Source organism: Aricia agestis, chromosome Z, assembly GCF_905147365.1.
Source record: "Aricia agestis chromosome Z, ilAriAges1.1, whole genome shotgun sequence".
NCBI classification, from domain to species: Eukaryota; Metazoa; Arthropoda; class Insecta; order Lepidoptera; family Lycaenidae; genus Aricia; species Aricia agestis.
The window spans coordinates 34,155,806-34,175,012 of record NC_056428.1 but is presented as its reverse complement, the minus strand read 5'-3'; the positions used below and the strand labels follow the sequence as shown (position 1 = coordinate 34,175,012).

The following is a 19,207-nucleotide window of genomic DNA, read 5'->3' as shown; positions in this document are numbered from 1 at the left end:
CTGTTTGTTTGGACATTGCGAAGGTCTTTGATCGGGTTTGGCATAAAGCGCTGCTATCAAAGCTACCATCATACGGGCTGCCCGAGAAATTATGCAAGTGGGTCACAAGTTTCTTAGCAGACAGAAGCATAAAGGTCGTAGTTGACGGCGAATGCTCGGAAACTCAGTCTGTTGATACTGGTGTCCCTCAGGGCTGTGTGCTATCGCCTACCCTATTCATACTGCATATCAATGACATGTTACAGACCAACGGCATTCATTGCTATGCGGATGATGGTACACGTGAACATGTAATGCACCGTTCACGTTGGTGTATTTCCATTTTTCAACGAGTGAAATCACAAAAATCCGTTATCAGGTCCAAAAGTCGTCAAAAATAGTAATAATAGGAGAGAGTAAAAGCCATACATCACCGGGACGCCATCGCGACGTGGCTAATGACGTTACCGTGGCAACGTCCAAGCAATGTCTGGCGTCTCTACGTCGTGTCGCCGCTAAACGGTGTTTTTCTAAGTACTTAACTATATTTTAATAGAAGATTTTTATAAAACTTCTTTTTAGTATAACTTTCTTCCTAGACTAGTTACACTTGAGCTGTCATACTCCTTCTTCCTTTCGATCCTTAATATAAGGTAGGTAAAGAATTGCTACAGCACTGGGGACGTTTTGTCCTATCCCAGATTTTTGATTTTTGTTTGAATTTAAATTGTCACCTCAAATATGAAAAGATAAACTTACGACAAAGTTGGTGCAAACTTGTTAATTTAAAGATAACATTTCAAATTCGTGGTAATGTTGCAGCAATATTGTATTTTCCGCTCTAATTCAAAGATGAATTTACAAGTTTGTTTTTAAGTTGATACAAACTTGCTTGAGTGAACTTGACATGATATGACGTCATCACTGACTGACGGACGCCATTTTGATTGCTGGCTGCGGTGTTTTGCGGCGTGCTGTGATTTTAGCATATTTAAGTGATTGCATATTGATAATTTGTGGATTGCTTATGAAAAATTACCGCGCATTCCACAATCAACAATAGGTATTGTGTAAAGTGTTAAATGAGTGTTCATGGTATATTATATGACTAAATCAATTTGGAGTCAAGGCACTGCATGACGCGCTGTGAAATTAAGGTTTGTCTATATTATTTTCACTTTTACGGATAGAACACATTATAAGTAACTACTATCCAACCAACAAAATAGTGTTTATATGCTTAACGTAGGTATTTAAAAAGTACATACCTATATAACCTCTAAAATTCACAATTTTGAGATATTTTCTTGCTCTGGCCGATTATATTAGGGTTCTGAGGGTAACTATCTAGTTTTCTCATTGACACTACTATTCTTATAGCCTGGATATGGAAAAAAACTAAGTGTGCATGGTAAAAGATTCAGTCACCATAGTCCAGCAGTCAACGAGGATATTTTTTTGTATGAATTTCTGTCAGTGAAACTTTGCGGGGCGCAATTGTTAAATTTATCTATTATACAGAAAATAAATAATCCAGAAGTGATTTTTGTACTTAGATATTGTGTTTACTGTAACCTATGTAATTTACTATAGCAGATTGATATTGATAGAAGAATTATTTATACTTCAACCTCTTCATTGACTGGACTGTCACCGGGACAAAGTTTTGTGTTTAAGCCCGGCCGCACATTGTCCGAGTTCTGATCAGAAACAGTTGAATTTCGCCGGACCGCCACCCCGCACACTATCCGAAATATCCTTCCGGCGAGTTCGAGCTCACTCGGCTTAGTACAAAATGTAAGAGACAGCGCGGACGTTCAACTGTTTCGTATCAGAAATTTCGGACGGCCGGGCTTAGAGTGGATATTGCAAGAGTATGACATGGTGACGGTTTAATAAAAATTATGATCTGTCCTTATTCTATTATAGGAACTTTTTTTAATTAAATAAGTGTGTGTATATCACAATCACTTGATTTTTTGTTGCAGGCTGCATTACATCTAAACAGTTTGTTATACAGCAGAGTCACCTTATTCAAGTCGTAACTGATCTAATCAAGTTACCGAATTGAATAGAAAAGTCGACTTACTGCTGGTAGGGCAGTCAGCAGAAAATTTTACTACACAAGAAGACAATGCAGAAATTACAATTTTATTGGCAAGTCTACCAGTAAAGGATGATGCAAGTTTCGAAGATTTTAATAACAAGTTAAAGACAAACCAGAATAAACAGGCAGTTGTATGTAGAAAGAAAAATATATCAATGCATGTCAAATTTTGCAATTGTTAAATCCAATTTAATTTTTTCAGATGAAATTGTTGGTTGGTATTGGTGGCAGAGGCCTCCGTAGTCTCACTACTAATATATTAAGAAGAATATTACTAGACGATGTGGCAGAATTATATTCCATAACTGGAAAAACAATGAAAAATTCTCACAAAAAAATCGTTTCTACAAACAGAAACATTCCAAGTAATTTTTCGTAAGTATATTTTTACTTTTTAGTAAGTGGCGCAAAGGAGAAAAGGCCTATCTATACCCAGCAGTGGGTGGGTTGATAAGAAGAAGAAGAAGTATATTTTTATTACTTACCATCAATATACACCTACATTTTTTTTATCTTAGGTAGGTACTATGACGTAATTTAACTCAATAATATTTTTCAGAAATCTGCAAAAAAGTCTACGAAGATGTGACTGAAAATGGACTTAAAGAAATAATAAGCGATTGGCTAAATCAAGCGAAAGGTAGAATATCAAGAAGGTAAGAATATATTACACTAGCTTTCCGCCCCGCGTCTTCGCCCGCGCTATAAGTGATTTTCCCTTGTGAATGAGATATTTGCCTGTGGTAAAAAGTAGGTAGCAATAATTATTCCCTCCCAGGTACTCAAACTATATTCATACCAATTCCGTCCGTGATTTTTCCATGGGAATGAGATATTTTCCCGTGGTAAAAAAAAGCCTATGTCCTTCCTAAGGTCTCAAAGTATCTCTATGCCAAATTTTATCAAAATTAGTTCGGCCGTTTTGACGTGAAAACGAAACATACAGGCAGACACACATTTTCGCATTTTTAATATTAGTAGGGATATTAGGAGTTTGTTTGACGAAACTAATTCACAAATTAATAAATAAATATGCCAGGAAAATGCACACAGCATCATCCAGCCCCAACAAAACTAAGCAGAGCTTGTACTATGAAAGTTGGAAAATTGATTTAATACTCCTTATATGGGTACTTTTTTGTAAATACATACATTTTATTCATAGAAAACATCCAGACCTCAACACAAGCTTTTGAAATTTTGAGTATAGTAGTCTTGTTTATTTGTTTCAGAGCAGAGAGACAAAAAAAGGAGTGAAAATGAAAAATCTTGCATTAAAATCATCTTGGACACAAAATTGTTCAGTCGAACCCGACCAACCAAACTAGTCCGACGACCAACCCTACAATACCGATCAACCCGACCAAGAAATAGAAATAAAAAATAAATAAATGTTTAAATGTAGGTACATTATTCAATAAATTTACTGTTTTTAAATGTACTTAATGGTTTTATTTCTTCTTAATTAATTAATGGCTGGCATACACTGATTAGTGCAAATATGTGTGAACTTCGCATTTGCACTAATCAAAGTGTATACCAGCCATAAGAAGCAGCAAGTTTGTTGTGTCATCATTGCATATAATTTGTTGTATCAATGTTGCATATACTTTGCAAAAACAAACAACATGCAAGCTTGTTGCTGGGAAACTAGAAAGTTTGATTCAAACTTGCCACAAGTGTATTCACTTGCTATGGCAAGGTTGCCACAAACCTTCACTTTTGATACATCAAACTTGTTGCATGTCAGATGCAAGTTTAAATTGCTATCTGGGATTGTTCTTTCAGCCTTCTAGCCTCTAGGTGATCTGGAAGTGGGTTAGAATTTTTATCTATAGGTCACTCAATGATAAAAGTATCGATTTTCGGACGTGATTATCTAAATGACCGTTTGAGATGTGTTTACGAAATTTAAAGCATATAATATTTACCTCATGCAAGTCTCATTATATGAGCCAAATTTGACACGTTTATGTTAAATAGTTTTTGAATTATGAGGTGGTCAAAAGTGGCTCCAAATGGTTCGTGTAATATTACGAGTACACACGGTGCTGCTTGTCAGTTCTGTTTTACTTGAACTTGGCTTGACACGCTACCGCGTGTCTAGAATCTAGATCAGAGATCTAGAAAATTAACAGTACGGACAGTCCCTAAGGCCGCGAGTCAACCGCTATTATAACCGCCTAAGCATATCCATATTTCAGCCACGATAGATCTATTTGGGCAGTGACAACAGGGCTCTAAGGGCCCTAGCACAAGGGAACTTTTTGTAGCGATGTAATTGCGCGATTGCATCGCGAGTTCGCGACTAGCACTTGTTAGTCGTATGTATTTGCAACGCGCTTCTGTATCAACGCAAACGCGCGACCGTGCGACAGCGTGAAGAAAATTATGTTTTTAGATCAAGTAGAGCGTACATTGTACGATGAGGCGACTCGGAGCACAGAACTAGACTAGTCTGTACCAGTATATTGGTAGACATAAGAAGAACCTTAGCATCCACGTTTTTAAAAAATAAATATTATATAATAATATTAAGTAAGTATGTAATTGTTATTTGTTAGGTACATCAATCTGTTCTATTCTTTGTTTAATATTTTTAGTGTATTTTATATGTGTAAAAATCTGTAATTGGCCTTCCTGTGTTATTTTAAAACTAGTTGTTAATGTAGCTGTAAGTTTTCTTAAATAAATAAAAATTAAGAATAAAATAAAAAGGGAGGAAGGGGATTCTCAGGTATTTTTGTGCAGTTACCGAATAGTGTTTTCATGGCGACTAAATGACTCCACTTCCCCCTACAAGGGCAGTGGGCACACGGCTAGCGACCGCTTCGCGACTGAATCCACGTAGACGCGCGATGGTATCGCTACTGTATCGCAAAAGTCGCCGTGTGCCTAAGGGCCCTTCCACACGACGTTCTTTACGCTCGTTTGTATCGATACACACGCAAGTTGAACTGTCAGCAAACTTTATATCTGAAAAAACGCGATGAAAACGACGAGCGCACCAAAAACGCGCCTCGTCAGTGCGCAAAAAATACGTCGTGTGGAAGGGCCCTAAGGGTCAATTCAGACCGCAACGCGACGCGTAGATGCATATCTTTTGTACTGAATTGGTCCATTTCAATTGCGTGAGACGTCAATCGTCATGCAAATCTGTCAAATCCATACAATTTTAGAAATGCATCTACGCGTCGCGTTGCAGTCTGAATTGACCCTTAACACAACACCCATACTTACCAGGAACGTGTACAAGTAGTCCAGGGTGTTCTTGGTCATCACCGCCACGCTGTTGGGGCCGATCAGCTTCTCCGCGATGCAGCCTATGGCGATGCACATGTTCCTCTCAATCTTCACGTCCACATCAGGTATGCTGGCACGGCGTTCCGACAGACGGTACAGTTCCGTGAGCTACAGAACAAAAAATCAGTTAGGTTCATTGAGCGACTTTAAAAATAGAATAAGTTTATCTATAATAATAATAAGCCCGCGGGGCAGCTTGTGGCGAGATGTTGGGGAATACCGTCCCCACGGCCTTCACAGGCCGGCCAGAGTGACACTGACGGAGAATCAGGCCCTCTGCCTTCCCTTAACCGGCCGGTCAGAGTGGAGTCGCGAGAGCTTCGGCTCGGAGGGAGTATGTGAAGCGTGAGTGGCGTGTGATGGGTGAGGGTGCAAATGATCGGCGTTTAAAGTCCATCGACACCTCTCCTGCCTCAAGCCGCTCTGTCAATTTTGCCGCATCGCACCGTGCATGCGGCCATTTTAAGGGGCTCATTCAAAGAGTTGGCGAGTCACCGTCTGCCCACTTTTATGATACATGTAACACCTCACCCCCATAGCCCGATATCATTTTAATTCTCTTCCCTGCAATTATAGTCCTACACTGGCCGCTGGCTCTCCTTAGTCGTACTCCTATAATAGTGCGGACAGGGAGAGTCGCCGCCCGGTGTCACATTACATCTAGATTTAAAGGTGTTGGCTTCGGCCCCACGCATGCTTTCCTAAGTGATAACTGATAGTACTTTAGGGTGTGTGTTCTTTGTAGAGAGATAACTGTGAAAGGAGCGGCACTTAAGGTCCAAGTTTTTTTGTGATTTGTATGGGCGAGCGCCCCAGTGCGGCGTCACGAGTTTCCCAATACAAAAGTGAAAAAAAATTTGGTCTTTCAACACTGCTACTTTCACAGCGAACTCATAAAGATAAGGAAACGTACACCCTATAGTATTATCACTTAAGTTTTGTTAGACCCTGTATACATATATTGCATATAATATGTCCCTCATAATATTATAGATAAGAGTCCACCGTGAAAGTGAATTTTTTGTAATTTTTCTATGGGAAAATTCATGACGTTGAGGCATTTCTTATATATGTAGAAACATAGGAGCCAAAAGTACTCTTTTAGCGCTGCCACTTTAACAGTAAACTCTATATGAGGGACACGTCATGTACAGCAGGGATATAAGCAGGGATTCCCAAATTAATTTCTTCTAAAAATATGTTTTAGCGCCCCCCATTGTTTCAAAATTGCAATGCATCCAGACGAAATGAAATTACAAATCACCCCCCAAGCCTTCATACAACGCCCCCATTTTATTCTGGGTCCCACACCTTTAGACCTGCAGCGCCCACAAGGGGGCGTTATCGCCCACTTCGGGAAAGGCTAAGTATTATAATTTTGTTTAATTAATACCGTTTGTTTTTTATTAGGAAAACAAACAATTCAAGCCATAAATAACTAAAAACCTTGAAAAAATATATTTAGTTAGATGTTGTTTTGACGTTTATTATTTTGCTTGTTAAAATAAACAAAGAATTGATAACAATAAAAAGAAAATACGTGGAAATAAAAGTTTTGCTCTTTGTAAGATGTCGTTGGACTCCCATTGTTCGTTAAGTACCATTTCAGGCACATAATATTAAATAAGAGAATTTTGCGTACATAATCCATACGAATATGTAAATCCATAATCTATATAATTATATAAAAGGCTTTGTCCTGAACCTATATCATCATTATATAAAAGGCTTTGTCCTGCATGGAAATGGAATCACGCTACATCCTAAACCACTTATCGTAGAGGCTTGACATTTGAAACTACTCGATTCCTTAGCCCGATCTGCTCAAAAATTTGCATATAAATATTATTGATGTATTTTATGGAATACTAGATGTCCCGCGCGGCTTCGCCCGCGTAAATTAGAAATTTTACAGAATCCGTAGCTTCATTTTCCCATAAAAAATATTTCCCCCGTTTTTCCCACATTTTCCTGAGTTTCTTCTGTCGTATTAGTCTTAGAGTAATAATATAATATAACCTTCTCGATAAATGATGAGTCTTACTCGATAAATGATCTATCTAACACTGAGATAAGTTTTTAAATCGGACCTGTAGTTTCTGAGATTGACGCGTTCAAGCAAACATACTCTTCAGGTTTATAATATTAGGTATATATAGATTTTTTTTAATTATCGCTTGACAAACTCGAGTCTCGATCTAAAAGACTATGAAATGGTATAATATGGTAGTGATGATGATGATGATGATGATGAAGAATGTTATTTGCATAGTAGCATATGCTTTCTGTTCTTAAAACAACGCCGAAACTCCCAAACTTGTATCTATAAAGAATCAGGAATTCTCTCAGCACCTTCCGAACCACGGTATACCAGGTATATCTCGGTGCAAAATCTTACTTGTTGGTAGCATATGCTTAGAATACTTCTCACGAAACCGAAGTCACCATATGTTTCCCTATAAGTTTTGAGGAGTTCCCTCGATTACTTATGGATCCTTCATCAGATCACCACTTTTCTGAATATAATACCAAATTGGGATGACACCCTACATACCAAAAGAAAAATTTTGAAAATCGGTTAACAAACGGCGGAGTAATAGTTGAATATAAGAAAACGAACATAACACCTCCCCCATTTTGAAAGTCGGTTAAAATTGTAGCCTATGTGTTATTTATTTAATATTTTAATCAGCACATGAATTGAATAACAAAATTTTTTCAAATTAATCGTAGCACCATCTGTCAGGACAAACTAAAATTGAAATAGAATAATATTGAATGCGATGATAGCGCCGTCCGCCGGATCTAATGTAAAACATTCCAAAATCAACAACTCCTTATAAATAAGAAATTAATTGAAAAAACATTTTCCAGTAGACCAAACTGTAAATCTAAACCATTCTCGAATCTCCACGAACACACACAAAAAAATTCATCAAAATTGGTCCAGTCGTTTAGGAGGAGTTCAGTCACATACACACGAACACAAGAAATATATATATTAAGATGTAATTCATAGTTTTGTAAAAATATGACTTTTATAAAATAATCGAACAAGTACGAGTCGGGCTTGCGAATGAAGTGTTCCGTACCGTTGCGTTATAGAGAGAAAAACAGACCAAAAATTATGTTTTTGTATTTTTTTATTTTAACGAGCAAAAAAGATCAAAAAATCAAGTTTGTTGTATGGGAACCCCCTTTAAACATTCATTTAATTATTTATTTTTAGTATAATATTTTGTTGTTATAGCTTTGGTTATAGCGGCAACAAAATGCATAATCTGTGAAAATTTCAGAAGGCTATAGCCGTTCTTGAGATACAGTCACACAGACATCGAAGTCTCAGTAATAGGGTCCCGTTTTTACCCTTTGGGTACGGAACCCTTAAAAGGGATGAAAGTTATTACGGGCGTGATTATATTCTGTGGCGTGATTTGCTTCTAATCTATACATATTATAAAACAAAGTCTCTTTTTTTTCCTCATGTCCCTTTGTTAGCTTTAATCTTTAAAACTTCGCAACGGATTTTGATGATTCTTTCAGTGTTAGATAGCCCATTTATCGAGGGAGGCTGTAGGCTATATTTATGTATTTATGTATTCTATCACGCTAAGACTAATAGGAGCGAAGAAAGAGGGTAAATGTGGAAAAAATGGGGAAAATGATTTGAAAGGGCTAACTTGAACGCGTTACGCGCTAATCTCATAGTTGGGGAGGGGAAGAGGGGATTTCGGGAGTAGCTCGTGCGTGTCAGATTAAGCTTGCATAGGCTTCCGACATGTGTCTAGTTATCATATTATAGAAATCAGATTTCCCAGGTGGTGGGTAATTTTTTTTTTTATATTGAAATGTGTCGGCTCTGTCAGATTAAGATTGGGGATGTTTCTAGTAATTAGATGTTTCTAGTAATTAGTATGTCGTACAGGAACAAATTCTGAGGAACGCTTTGTATGAGCATACGCCATCTTTAATAAAACATCATTGGTTACAGCGGCAACAGAAACACATAATCTGTAAAAATTTCAACTCTCTAGTTATTACCGTTCTCGAATTACAGCCTGGAGACAGACAGACGGACAGACAACGAAGTCTTAGTAATAAGGTCCCGTTTTGGGTTCGGAACCCTAAAACGTGAAAACCTGGCTAGATCGCATTTATTTCTTCAGTATCCCCTACATACGTTATAAGTTATAACTATAGGTATTGAAGCCATAAATAAAAACAACGTTTTAGACATGAAATAAAAACAACGTTAATGAGAAGAAAAACAACTCCTATTAGAAACCTCTTAGGTAAACATAGTCGACAAAGAAAAAATGCGTAACCTAAGTAACTATGTAAGTGTCTTATGGAATCCTTCTCACATTTCGACCTTCAAGCGGGCTATACTTTTACATAGGAAAATTAAAACAACTGTCACCATTCATTGTCAGGCTGTAATGCGCATTGTGTAAAATCTTCTAAATTTAGCATCAATGGGAATCGACAGTTCAATAACATCTACCCTCTGCAGATAAGTCCGATAGTCTATATCTATTATCTATACTAATATTATATATTATTATATTATCTATACTAATATTATAATTCTGCAGAGTTTGTTAGTTTGTTTTTTTGTTTGAACGCGCTAATCTCAAGAACTACAGGTCCGATTTGAAAAATTCCTTTAGTGTTAGATAGCCCATTTATCGAGGAAGGCTATAGGCTATATTTTATCACGCAAAGACTAATAGAAACGAAGAAATAGAGGAAAATGTGGAGAAAACGGGGGAAATTGTATGAAAGGGCTTATTTGAACGCGCTAATCTCAGGAACTACTGGTCCGATTTGAATAATTCTTTCAGTGTTAGATAGCCCATTGATTGAGGAAGGGTACAGGCTATATTTTATTACGCTAAGACTAATAGTAGCGAATAAATAGAGGAAAAAGTGGAAGAAACGGGGGAAATTATATGAAAGGGCTTATTTGAACGCGCTAATCTCAAGAACTACTGGTCCGATTTGAAAAATTCTTTTAGTGTTAGATAGCCCATTTATCGAGGAAGGCTATAGGCTATATTTTATCACGCAAAGACTAATAGAAACGAAGAAATAGAGGAAAATGTGGAGAAAACGGGGGAAATTGTATGAAAGGGCTTATTTGAACGCGCTAATCTCAGGAACTACTGGTCCGATTTGAATAATTCTTTTAGTGTTAGATAGCCCATTGATTGAGGAAGGGTACAGGCTATATTTTATTACGCTAAGACTAATAGTAGCGAATAAATAGAGGAAAAAGTGGAAAAAACGGGGGAAATTATATGAAAGGGCTTATTTGAACGCGCTAATCTCAGGAACTACTGGTCCGATTTGAATAATTCTTTCAGTGTTAGATAGCCCATTTATCGAGGAAGGCTATAGGCTACATTTTATCACGCTAAGACTAATAGGAGCGAAGAAATAGAGGAAAATGTGGAAAAAACGGGGGAAATTGTATGAAAGGGCTTATTTGAACGCGCTAATCTCAGGAACTACTGGTCCGATTTGAATAATTCTTTCAGTGTTAGATAGCCCATTGATTGAGGAAGGGTACAGGCTATATTTTATTACGCTAAGACTAATAGTAGCGAATAAATAGAGGAAAAAGTGGAAAAAACGGGGGAAATTATATGAAAGGGCTTATTTGAACGCGCTAATCTCAGGACCTACTGGTCCGATTTGAATAATTCTTTCAGTGTTAGATAGCCCATTTATCGAGAAAGGCTATAGGCTATATTTTATCTCGCTAAGTCTAATAGGAGCAAAGAAATAGAGGAAAATGTGGAAAAAACGTAGGAAAATTATTTGATATTGCTTATTATTTTAAGAACGACTGGAGCAATTTTTATGTTATTTGGCAAACATGAAGAATAGACCACTTGAAGGAAAGGCTATTTTTTGCGGAAAAAAGTACGGTTGCTTGAAATTCCTAAATTACGCAAGCAAAGCCGCGCGGAACATCTATAAGTATACTTAAAATAAAATCGTAGGAAAGTTTGTACAATAAATAATACTTGGGATGTGCACTCCTTCACAATATAAACTATAACTGTGCAAAATTTCATGCACCTACGTTTCCCCATTTTTCGTAAAAAGGGTTACAAAGTTTTTCGTTCGCATATTAATATTATGATGATTCCGGGTTCAAAAATTGGATTTCTGGCGTGCAATTACGTAAAAAATTCGAAAAATAATGACTATAGAGTTTCATATTGACGCATGAGAATTTGTAGTACCGACTTTGGGCATTCTCCTTTCGTGCTAGTTTTAATACTTGCTCCTAGTGACCGAAATTCTAAATCCCTTTGCTAACATCGAAGATAAATGGGGTATGAAAAAGCTGCGAACGGCTTCGAGAAAAGTATGGTACGGCCGTGCCTTTGCTAAAAAGCTTGGCTGGGGCACTGCCGTGCCCTCAGATTCCATGTATGTCGTACTGGATTTGACATACCGCGACCTAATTAGGTAGGTCCGTCAGCTGTCTATGAAATCTATGAAGCTGGTTTCAGACTATGCTATAATATAATAGCATATACTTAGTATATTTCTCATATCACAAGAATTCGCGCACTATACATAGCCTATAGCAAACCAATAATATATTATAGTACAGTACAGTGTGAACATGTCCATAACAATGTATGGTGCGCGATATTCTTGTGCTATGAGTTATAGCCTATATACTATATTATATTATAGCGTAGTCTGAAACCAGCTTGAATCAATTTCTTCAATGGTACATATGTTTCCGTATATTTTACGTAATTCCCATACAACAAACGTCATTTGTTTCCCGTTTTGCTCGATATCAATAGTGGATACAGGTAGGCACTTGTTATATTCACAAAATACTCAATAGGGAATATGCATGATTTTTTTTATGACTTTAATTAGTTCTTTATATCTTTATAAATGAGAATAAAACATAAATAGGCTTCAAAATATTCAAATTATTCTTTAAATTGAAATTTAAAACATTGATTAAATTTGTAGCGTTCAAACGCCGGCATTTAGCGCGCCATGTTGATGACGTCAGATGTTATGTCCCGTTTATTTGCTATTGAGATCATGGAAGAGGCTAAAAAACCTTCTTACAAGTATCGTGTGATACTGAAGTGCAAAAGCATTACTAGAAACACACCTGACAAAGAATTTTTCGTATTCCAAACGATGTTAAAATGCGAGAACCATGGTGTAAGATGATGAAAAGCAATGTTTTTTTATGAAATAAGGGGGCAAACGAGCAAACGGGTCACCTGATGGAAAGCAACTTCCGTCGCCCATAGACACTCGCAGCATCAGAAGAACTGCAGGTGCGTTGCGGCCTTCTAAGAGGGAATAGGGTAATAGTGGAGGGTAGGGAAGGGAAGGGAATAGGGGAAGGTAGGGAAGGGAATAGGGTAGGGGATTGGGCCTCCGGTAAACTCACTCACTCGACTCACTCTATCTCCATTTTCGTGTTAATTACTATTGTGATGATCATTACAACGTAAGTATGCTACGTATATAGCATACTTATGTTACTGTTATACATCTTCATGCGATTTAGTCAAAAGTAAATTAATTTTGCAATAGAAGATCTGAAACAAACAAGTAGCTACTTACGTCGGTAGTCGGTAGTCGGTACTCAACGTAAATTGTTCTGAATGTTAATTAGAATATCTAATATATGAAAATTCTCGTGTCACTGTTTGTGCGCGAACTCCTCCAAAATGGCTTAGCCGATTTTGTTGAAATTTTGTATAGGTACAGTATAGTATACATTTGTTAGGTCTAAGAATAGGTTTTTATTCACTCTTTAAATTTATACTAGAAATTTATATGGCAAAACCACGTTTGCCGGGTCACTTAGTCTAACTAAATAAAATAGTAAAATGAAGATTTGATGCAAAATATTCTAACATCATAAATGCATTTATTTTCGGTAGATAGTCTGATTGTGCTATGATAAAACCTCATATTATACTTATTTATAAAACCTAATATAGGTACTCATATAGATTCACTAGAAATCACCAGTTTTAAACTATTTTTCTAACAAATACTATAACCACAGTATGAATATCGACGCAGATATGTAACATCTGACGTCACATTTTGTTTCGACCAATGGTGGCGCGTTTAGTAAGTTTGAATTTTCCTCCATTAATTTTCAATTTTTAAACAACATTTTATGGGTTTAAATGATAACTAATTAAAAAAATACCTTTTGATTATAATGTGAGGATGATAAAGATTAAGTACAGAAAAATATATTTGAAGTGGAATTATTTTTTTTGCATATTCCCTATTGTATCTGTACTTTCGTATTAACAAATTACTTTAAAATAAATATTTAAGGGAATCTCTCATACGAAAATATATCGCACTTAACAGTCCCAGTTGACGATTTCTTATAAAATCGCTATTATATCGGAATATACGCAGAAATTTAGTGGGCCTTCTTATCTAATTAAAATAAAAGTTAATCTAATCTAATATTATATAAAAATAAGTCGGGTTTTCCTTCCTGACGCTATAACTCCAGAACGCACGAACCGATTTCCACGGTTTTCCATATCTATAGATTGTCTATAGATTTTTTTTTCAGAAGAAACTTCAAGAGAAAAGCAGGAAAACAGGAAAAATCATTTTATGGCAAAACAACGTTTGCTGGGACAGCTAGTTTTATTTAAAGTAGTAATTTTTTGGCACGTGTTAAAAATAATTTCCAGGCTAGTATTTGTATGGGCGTACGAGCTTACAAAGAAATGCCCTTGTAAACTTAATTTATTTTAGACGACCTCTGTGGCTCAGTGGTGAGCGCGTTGGTAGCTCAAGCCGGGGGTCGCGGGTTCGAATCCCGCCGACGGGACAAAAAGTTTTCAATGTTCCCGGGTCTGGATGTGCATTAAATATGTGTTTGATATAATAAAAATCTTAAATATATGTATAGTATAAAAGTATTAAATATATTTCCGTTGTCTGGTACCTGTAACACAAGTCCTTTAGGTACTTAGCACGGGGCCAGACTGACGTGGTGTGAAGCGTCCATAGATATTATATTATATTATATTATATTATATTATATTATATTATATTATATTATATTATATTATATTATATTATATTATATTATATTATATTATATTATATTATATTATATTATATTATATTATATTATATTATATTATATTATATTATATTATATTAAATTATATTATTTTGTCGAGAACGTTAAGAATATTCCCGGGAGCATTCCAGTTTCTCGGCAATATCACTGGCAATATCGCCGGCAGCGAGAACTTTCTCACCGTCACATCTCATTCGAGCATATTCCCATAACGTATATAGCAAATAACGTTTCAGCTAAGTATAAGAAATCGGCGTTTTCTTACAAATGTATTTATGAAAAGTTACTGGAATGTTCAATGTTTATATTTGACTAGACGTACCGCGCGGCTTCGCCCGCGTAAATTAGATATTTCACAGAAAAATTAGTCCACAAAAAAAAGGCTATGATCCTTTACGTGGTCTACTTCTTATCTGTCCAAATAACAGTCAAAATTGCACCAGTACCTAGCTCGTGAGATAAGCCCTTTCAAATAATTTCCCCCGTTTTTTTCCATGTTTTCCTCTATTTCTTCGGTCCTAATTAGTCTTAGCGTGATAAAATATACTATTAGACAAAACTATAACTATTAGACAAAACAGGTAGGCACATAATAAGTAATACTAACCTATTTAAATTATTTTCATACAACATATTATAACATACACCATCTCTGAATATCTCAATCTCTATCGTATCTATCTAACTGAATCAGTACTTCTCTATTTGGCATTTAACAACGAAAAGTAAAAAAGGTAATCAAAATATGTAATTAAATAATAGGTAACGAAAACAATACATTTCACTTGTTGCAACACGGAGTGCTATTATGGCACTTAGGATTATTACAAAGTAGCTAATCCTGATGACTTGCTGTTTCACGCCGGTTTTCTGTGAGCCAGTGGTATTTCTCCGGTACCAAGCCGGTACATTCGTGCCGAAGCACGGCTCTCCCACTGTTAATACCACTTTAATAATAATTTATAATAATATTAAAATAAAGATTAAAGGGAACCTTCCATACCAAAAACACAATTTCTGGCCTGTTTTTGCTATATAACGGTACGGAACTTTCACTTGGCCGTTTTTTTTTTCAACAATATACCATGCCATTAATGTGAATCCTAAGATTTACCAACTATATGGTGGTAAAAGTTCGAATTGCAAACCTTTTTGGACATTTACCACTAGGAATTGGTAGACCTTAGATTTTACTAGAAAATCTTAGGGTTTACTGCAGTTCGAGCTTTTACAGTAATATTTATATAATTCCTTTTAGAAAGCTACCTAAATAGCGGAGTTGCTACGACTAATTTAAATGACGCTTTTCCTTATTTTCGCAAATTTCGGGCTTTTAAAGACCCCACGTGACCGACCGAGGTGTTAAATCCCTTTTAGTAAAACATTTTGTATTTTATTTGAAATAGTTTTCGAATCACACTTACTCAAATAAAATAAAACAAGCTGTTAACACAAACAGACGTTGGTGAAATTGGGCCTAAAGCACAAATCAATAGCTATGTCCACACTGTGCACTTTCGTCTTCAATTTTCGTCATCAACTTTCATATTGGCGCATTCAATAATTGAATGCGTCAAGGAACGCAACGCCAATATTGTTGTCATTTTTGAAGTTTTGGATACGGTCAGAGCGCATGCGTCGCTGGCATGCCTCACGTGCGCTGTTGACTGCGCTATAACGCATGCCCTTGATGAACAAAAAAAGGCACAGTGGGGATATAGCTAATAGGCGTGGATAGTTTTTCCGTAAAGTGTACCACAAAATGTTCAGGTTGTGAAATAATATAATATTATACTAGGGTGTAACAAAATGAATTAGTGATAATATACTTTAGAGTTTGTAAGTCCCTTATAATATACAGTCCACTGTGAAAGTAGCAGCACTGAAAGAGCTAATTTTTTTTTATGATTTGTATGGGCAAACGCCCTAGGGCTATGTATTTTTCCTTACAAAAGTTGAAAAAAGTTACTCTTTCAGCGATGCTACTTTCAGAGCGAACTTTATATTAATAGGGGACTCGTACACATCCTAAGAACTAACTAAACTAAAAGAAGAAAAAGTAGGTATTATCAATTAGTTTTTAGGGTTCCGTACCCAAAGAGTAAAAACGAGACTCGGGCTGTATCTCAAGAAGCGCTTTATCTAGACTTCTAAAATTTTCACAGATTGTGTAAGTACTTATATCTTGCCGCTGTAGCAACAAATACTAAAAACAGAATAAAATTAATATGTCATTTTTTGCCTTTTTTGCTTGATATTAATAATGGCAATAAGTAGGCACTTCATACTTTCACAAAAACTTGGTTTAAATGTCTAATTTAATAATCAATAATAATATTAAAATAAATAAAACTTTAAGGGAAGCTCCCAAAAAAAACGCAATTTTTGGCCTATTTTTGCTTTAAAACTTAATGGTTACTCTACATTTCCACCTTCGCCAAGGTATACAAATATTTCGAAGTACATCACAATTATTGTCAATTTTGCTTACGTTAACAATATTACTTAAAAAATCAAAATTTCATAGCAATTAATGTCAATTTGAAATAAATATAATAACAATTCAATCTTATCTAAGATACAAAATTCTCGTGTCACAATGTTTTTTTTTTTTTTTTTTTCATTTAGTTCCTCACATTATCAGGGCTTGTTAATTCACATAATATAATTTTTCCTGTTTACGACCTACTTATGAATAATTTAACACAATGTTAGGCCGCGTACTCCTCCGAAACGGCTTTACTGATTTTAACCAAATTTTATATGCATATTCAGCGGGTCTGAGAATCGGCTACTGGGTACATTTTATATTGATAAGTGCATTTGTTGAATAAATAATAGTAAATTATTACAACTCGAGACTGACGGCGACCATTGTTTGTGCGACGGGATAGCAATGGACGTTGCCATGGTGACATACTTATTTAGTCACTTCAATAAAATAATACGGACGAAATCTATATCTATACTAATATTATAAATGCGAAAGTATATCTATCTGTCTGTCTGTCTCGCTTTCACGCCAAAACTACTGAACCGATTGTAATGAAATTTTGTACACAGATAGTCTAAAGCCTGAGAAAGGACATAGGCTACTTTTTAACTGGAAAAAGGGGGCAAAAACTCATAACAGATGGCGCAAAGAGTCGCCTAGATCGCGCTGTCGCTTCCTCATAATATGTATTTCTTTAAGAGGTGGTACCATGTTGAAATAAGTTTTTCGATTCTTTCGATTGTTATACACGTTATCAAATAACTCACCTACTCGATTCAACGTAATTCAATGATCTTTTATTAAAGATGGCGTATGCTCATACAAAGCGGTCCTCAGAATATGTTCCTGTACGACATATAAATACCTACCTCTGGTATATCTATAAATTACAACAATGAATGCGACAGATAATACTTTACGAATGATATAGAATAGGATTGCTATATACTTTGAATTGCACATCGGCACGCATGCGCGATTATTCGTAGTCACACGATTATCTGTCCTTATCTCGTTGCAGTTGTGGTCCGTATTTTCTATCCTTTTTTAGTTTAATTTTTTGCATTAAATAATTTGTCGATAATGTTGGAAAATATCCAAATAAAAATTAATTACTAGATGTTTTCATGTACTTACTTGTGGTGCGTAACTTTTTCATCCTTTTTTTCGTTATAACTATAATTATTGTTGCATTTCCTAAAACGTGACACAATGATATTCTAACGTGACACCTCGTCGCTCACTCGCTGCCAACATGCAACTAATTCAAAAGAAGGCACTTACCTTCATTTGGCCGTGTCAGACTGTACGCGCTAGTGCGATATCTACCTTTTTTATAATAGAATATCATAGACGTAATTCGTATAATATTATGTCGGCTGGGTTTAGTAACGCGACCAAATTACGCAGGTCCGCAATCAGCCTATGAATCAACTTCTCTGATGATAGTACGTAGTATAATGTAGTTACGCGTCAAAAGCACACAGCCCCGAAGGTTAATCAGTTTAGTACCACAAGGCAATGATATTAAATGAAGCAGTGGAATCCTCTATATTTAGTAGAAAAGGGCATCCGTTGTCCTTTGCCCTGAGCTGACGTAACTCAATTTCATATTATGCTAAGTACTCACATACGGTTTTGCTCGATCGAGCAATACCGTCGAGCAAAACCCGCGGCTCGGGCTTTCGTCCACACATTCAGCATTGCTAGATAGTTTTATTCTAAATCAATATATTTAATTCCATCGAGCCGGCTCGATGCGAGCCTTCGAGTGGCTCGATGAGAGCCTTCGAGCTGTGAGTTTTGCGGTCCACACAGTAATTATTATTACTCGATTTGGAGTAAAACTATCGAGCAAAACCGCATGTGAGTACTTAGCATTAAAGAAATCTTCATTATATTTATCTTGTTACAACTTACAAGGTTATATTTTGCACTCAGTAATTTAGTTTATGCACAGGAACCGTACATTTTTAGGGTTCCTTAGTCAACAAGGAACCCTTATAGTCTGTCTGTCTGTCCGACTATCTATCGGCGGTTTTACTCAGAAACTATAGGACTTAAGCTGTAATTTGGCCTGAATATGTTATTAATGATGCCGACAAAATGGTATATAAAATCTTTCTTTTTTAATGGTGGGTACCTCCCCTACATATCAATCGGGGATGATATTTTTTTTCGCATCCACCCCACA

General features: G+C 36.1%; 1 protein-coding gene and 1 long non-coding RNA gene across 3 annotated transcripts in view; one reads left to right on the top strand and one right to left on the bottom strand.

The window, feature by feature from the left end:
* LOC121738864 (RING finger and SPRY domain-containing protein 1-like) overlaps positions 1-19,207 on the bottom strand; it is a 95,436-nt gene that overhangs the window by 22,433 nt on the left and 53,796 nt on the right. The window contains exon 4 of the mRNA XM_042131123.1: positions 5,327-5,497. Within this exon, the coding sequence (XP_041987057.1) occupies positions 5,327-5,497 (171 nt within the window). The remainder of the gene's footprint in view (positions 1-5,326; positions 5,498-19,207) is intronic.
* Positions 1,973-3,481, top strand: LOC121738865. 2 transcript variants are annotated; one of them, XR_006037351.1, is made up of 3 exons: positions 1,973-2,461; positions 2,646-2,742; positions 3,319-3,481. It is a non-coding gene; the product is annotated as an uncharacterized LOC121738865 (long non-coding RNA). The 2 variants fall into 2 exon arrangements; XR_006037352.1 differs by having other exon boundaries at positions 1,973-2,528.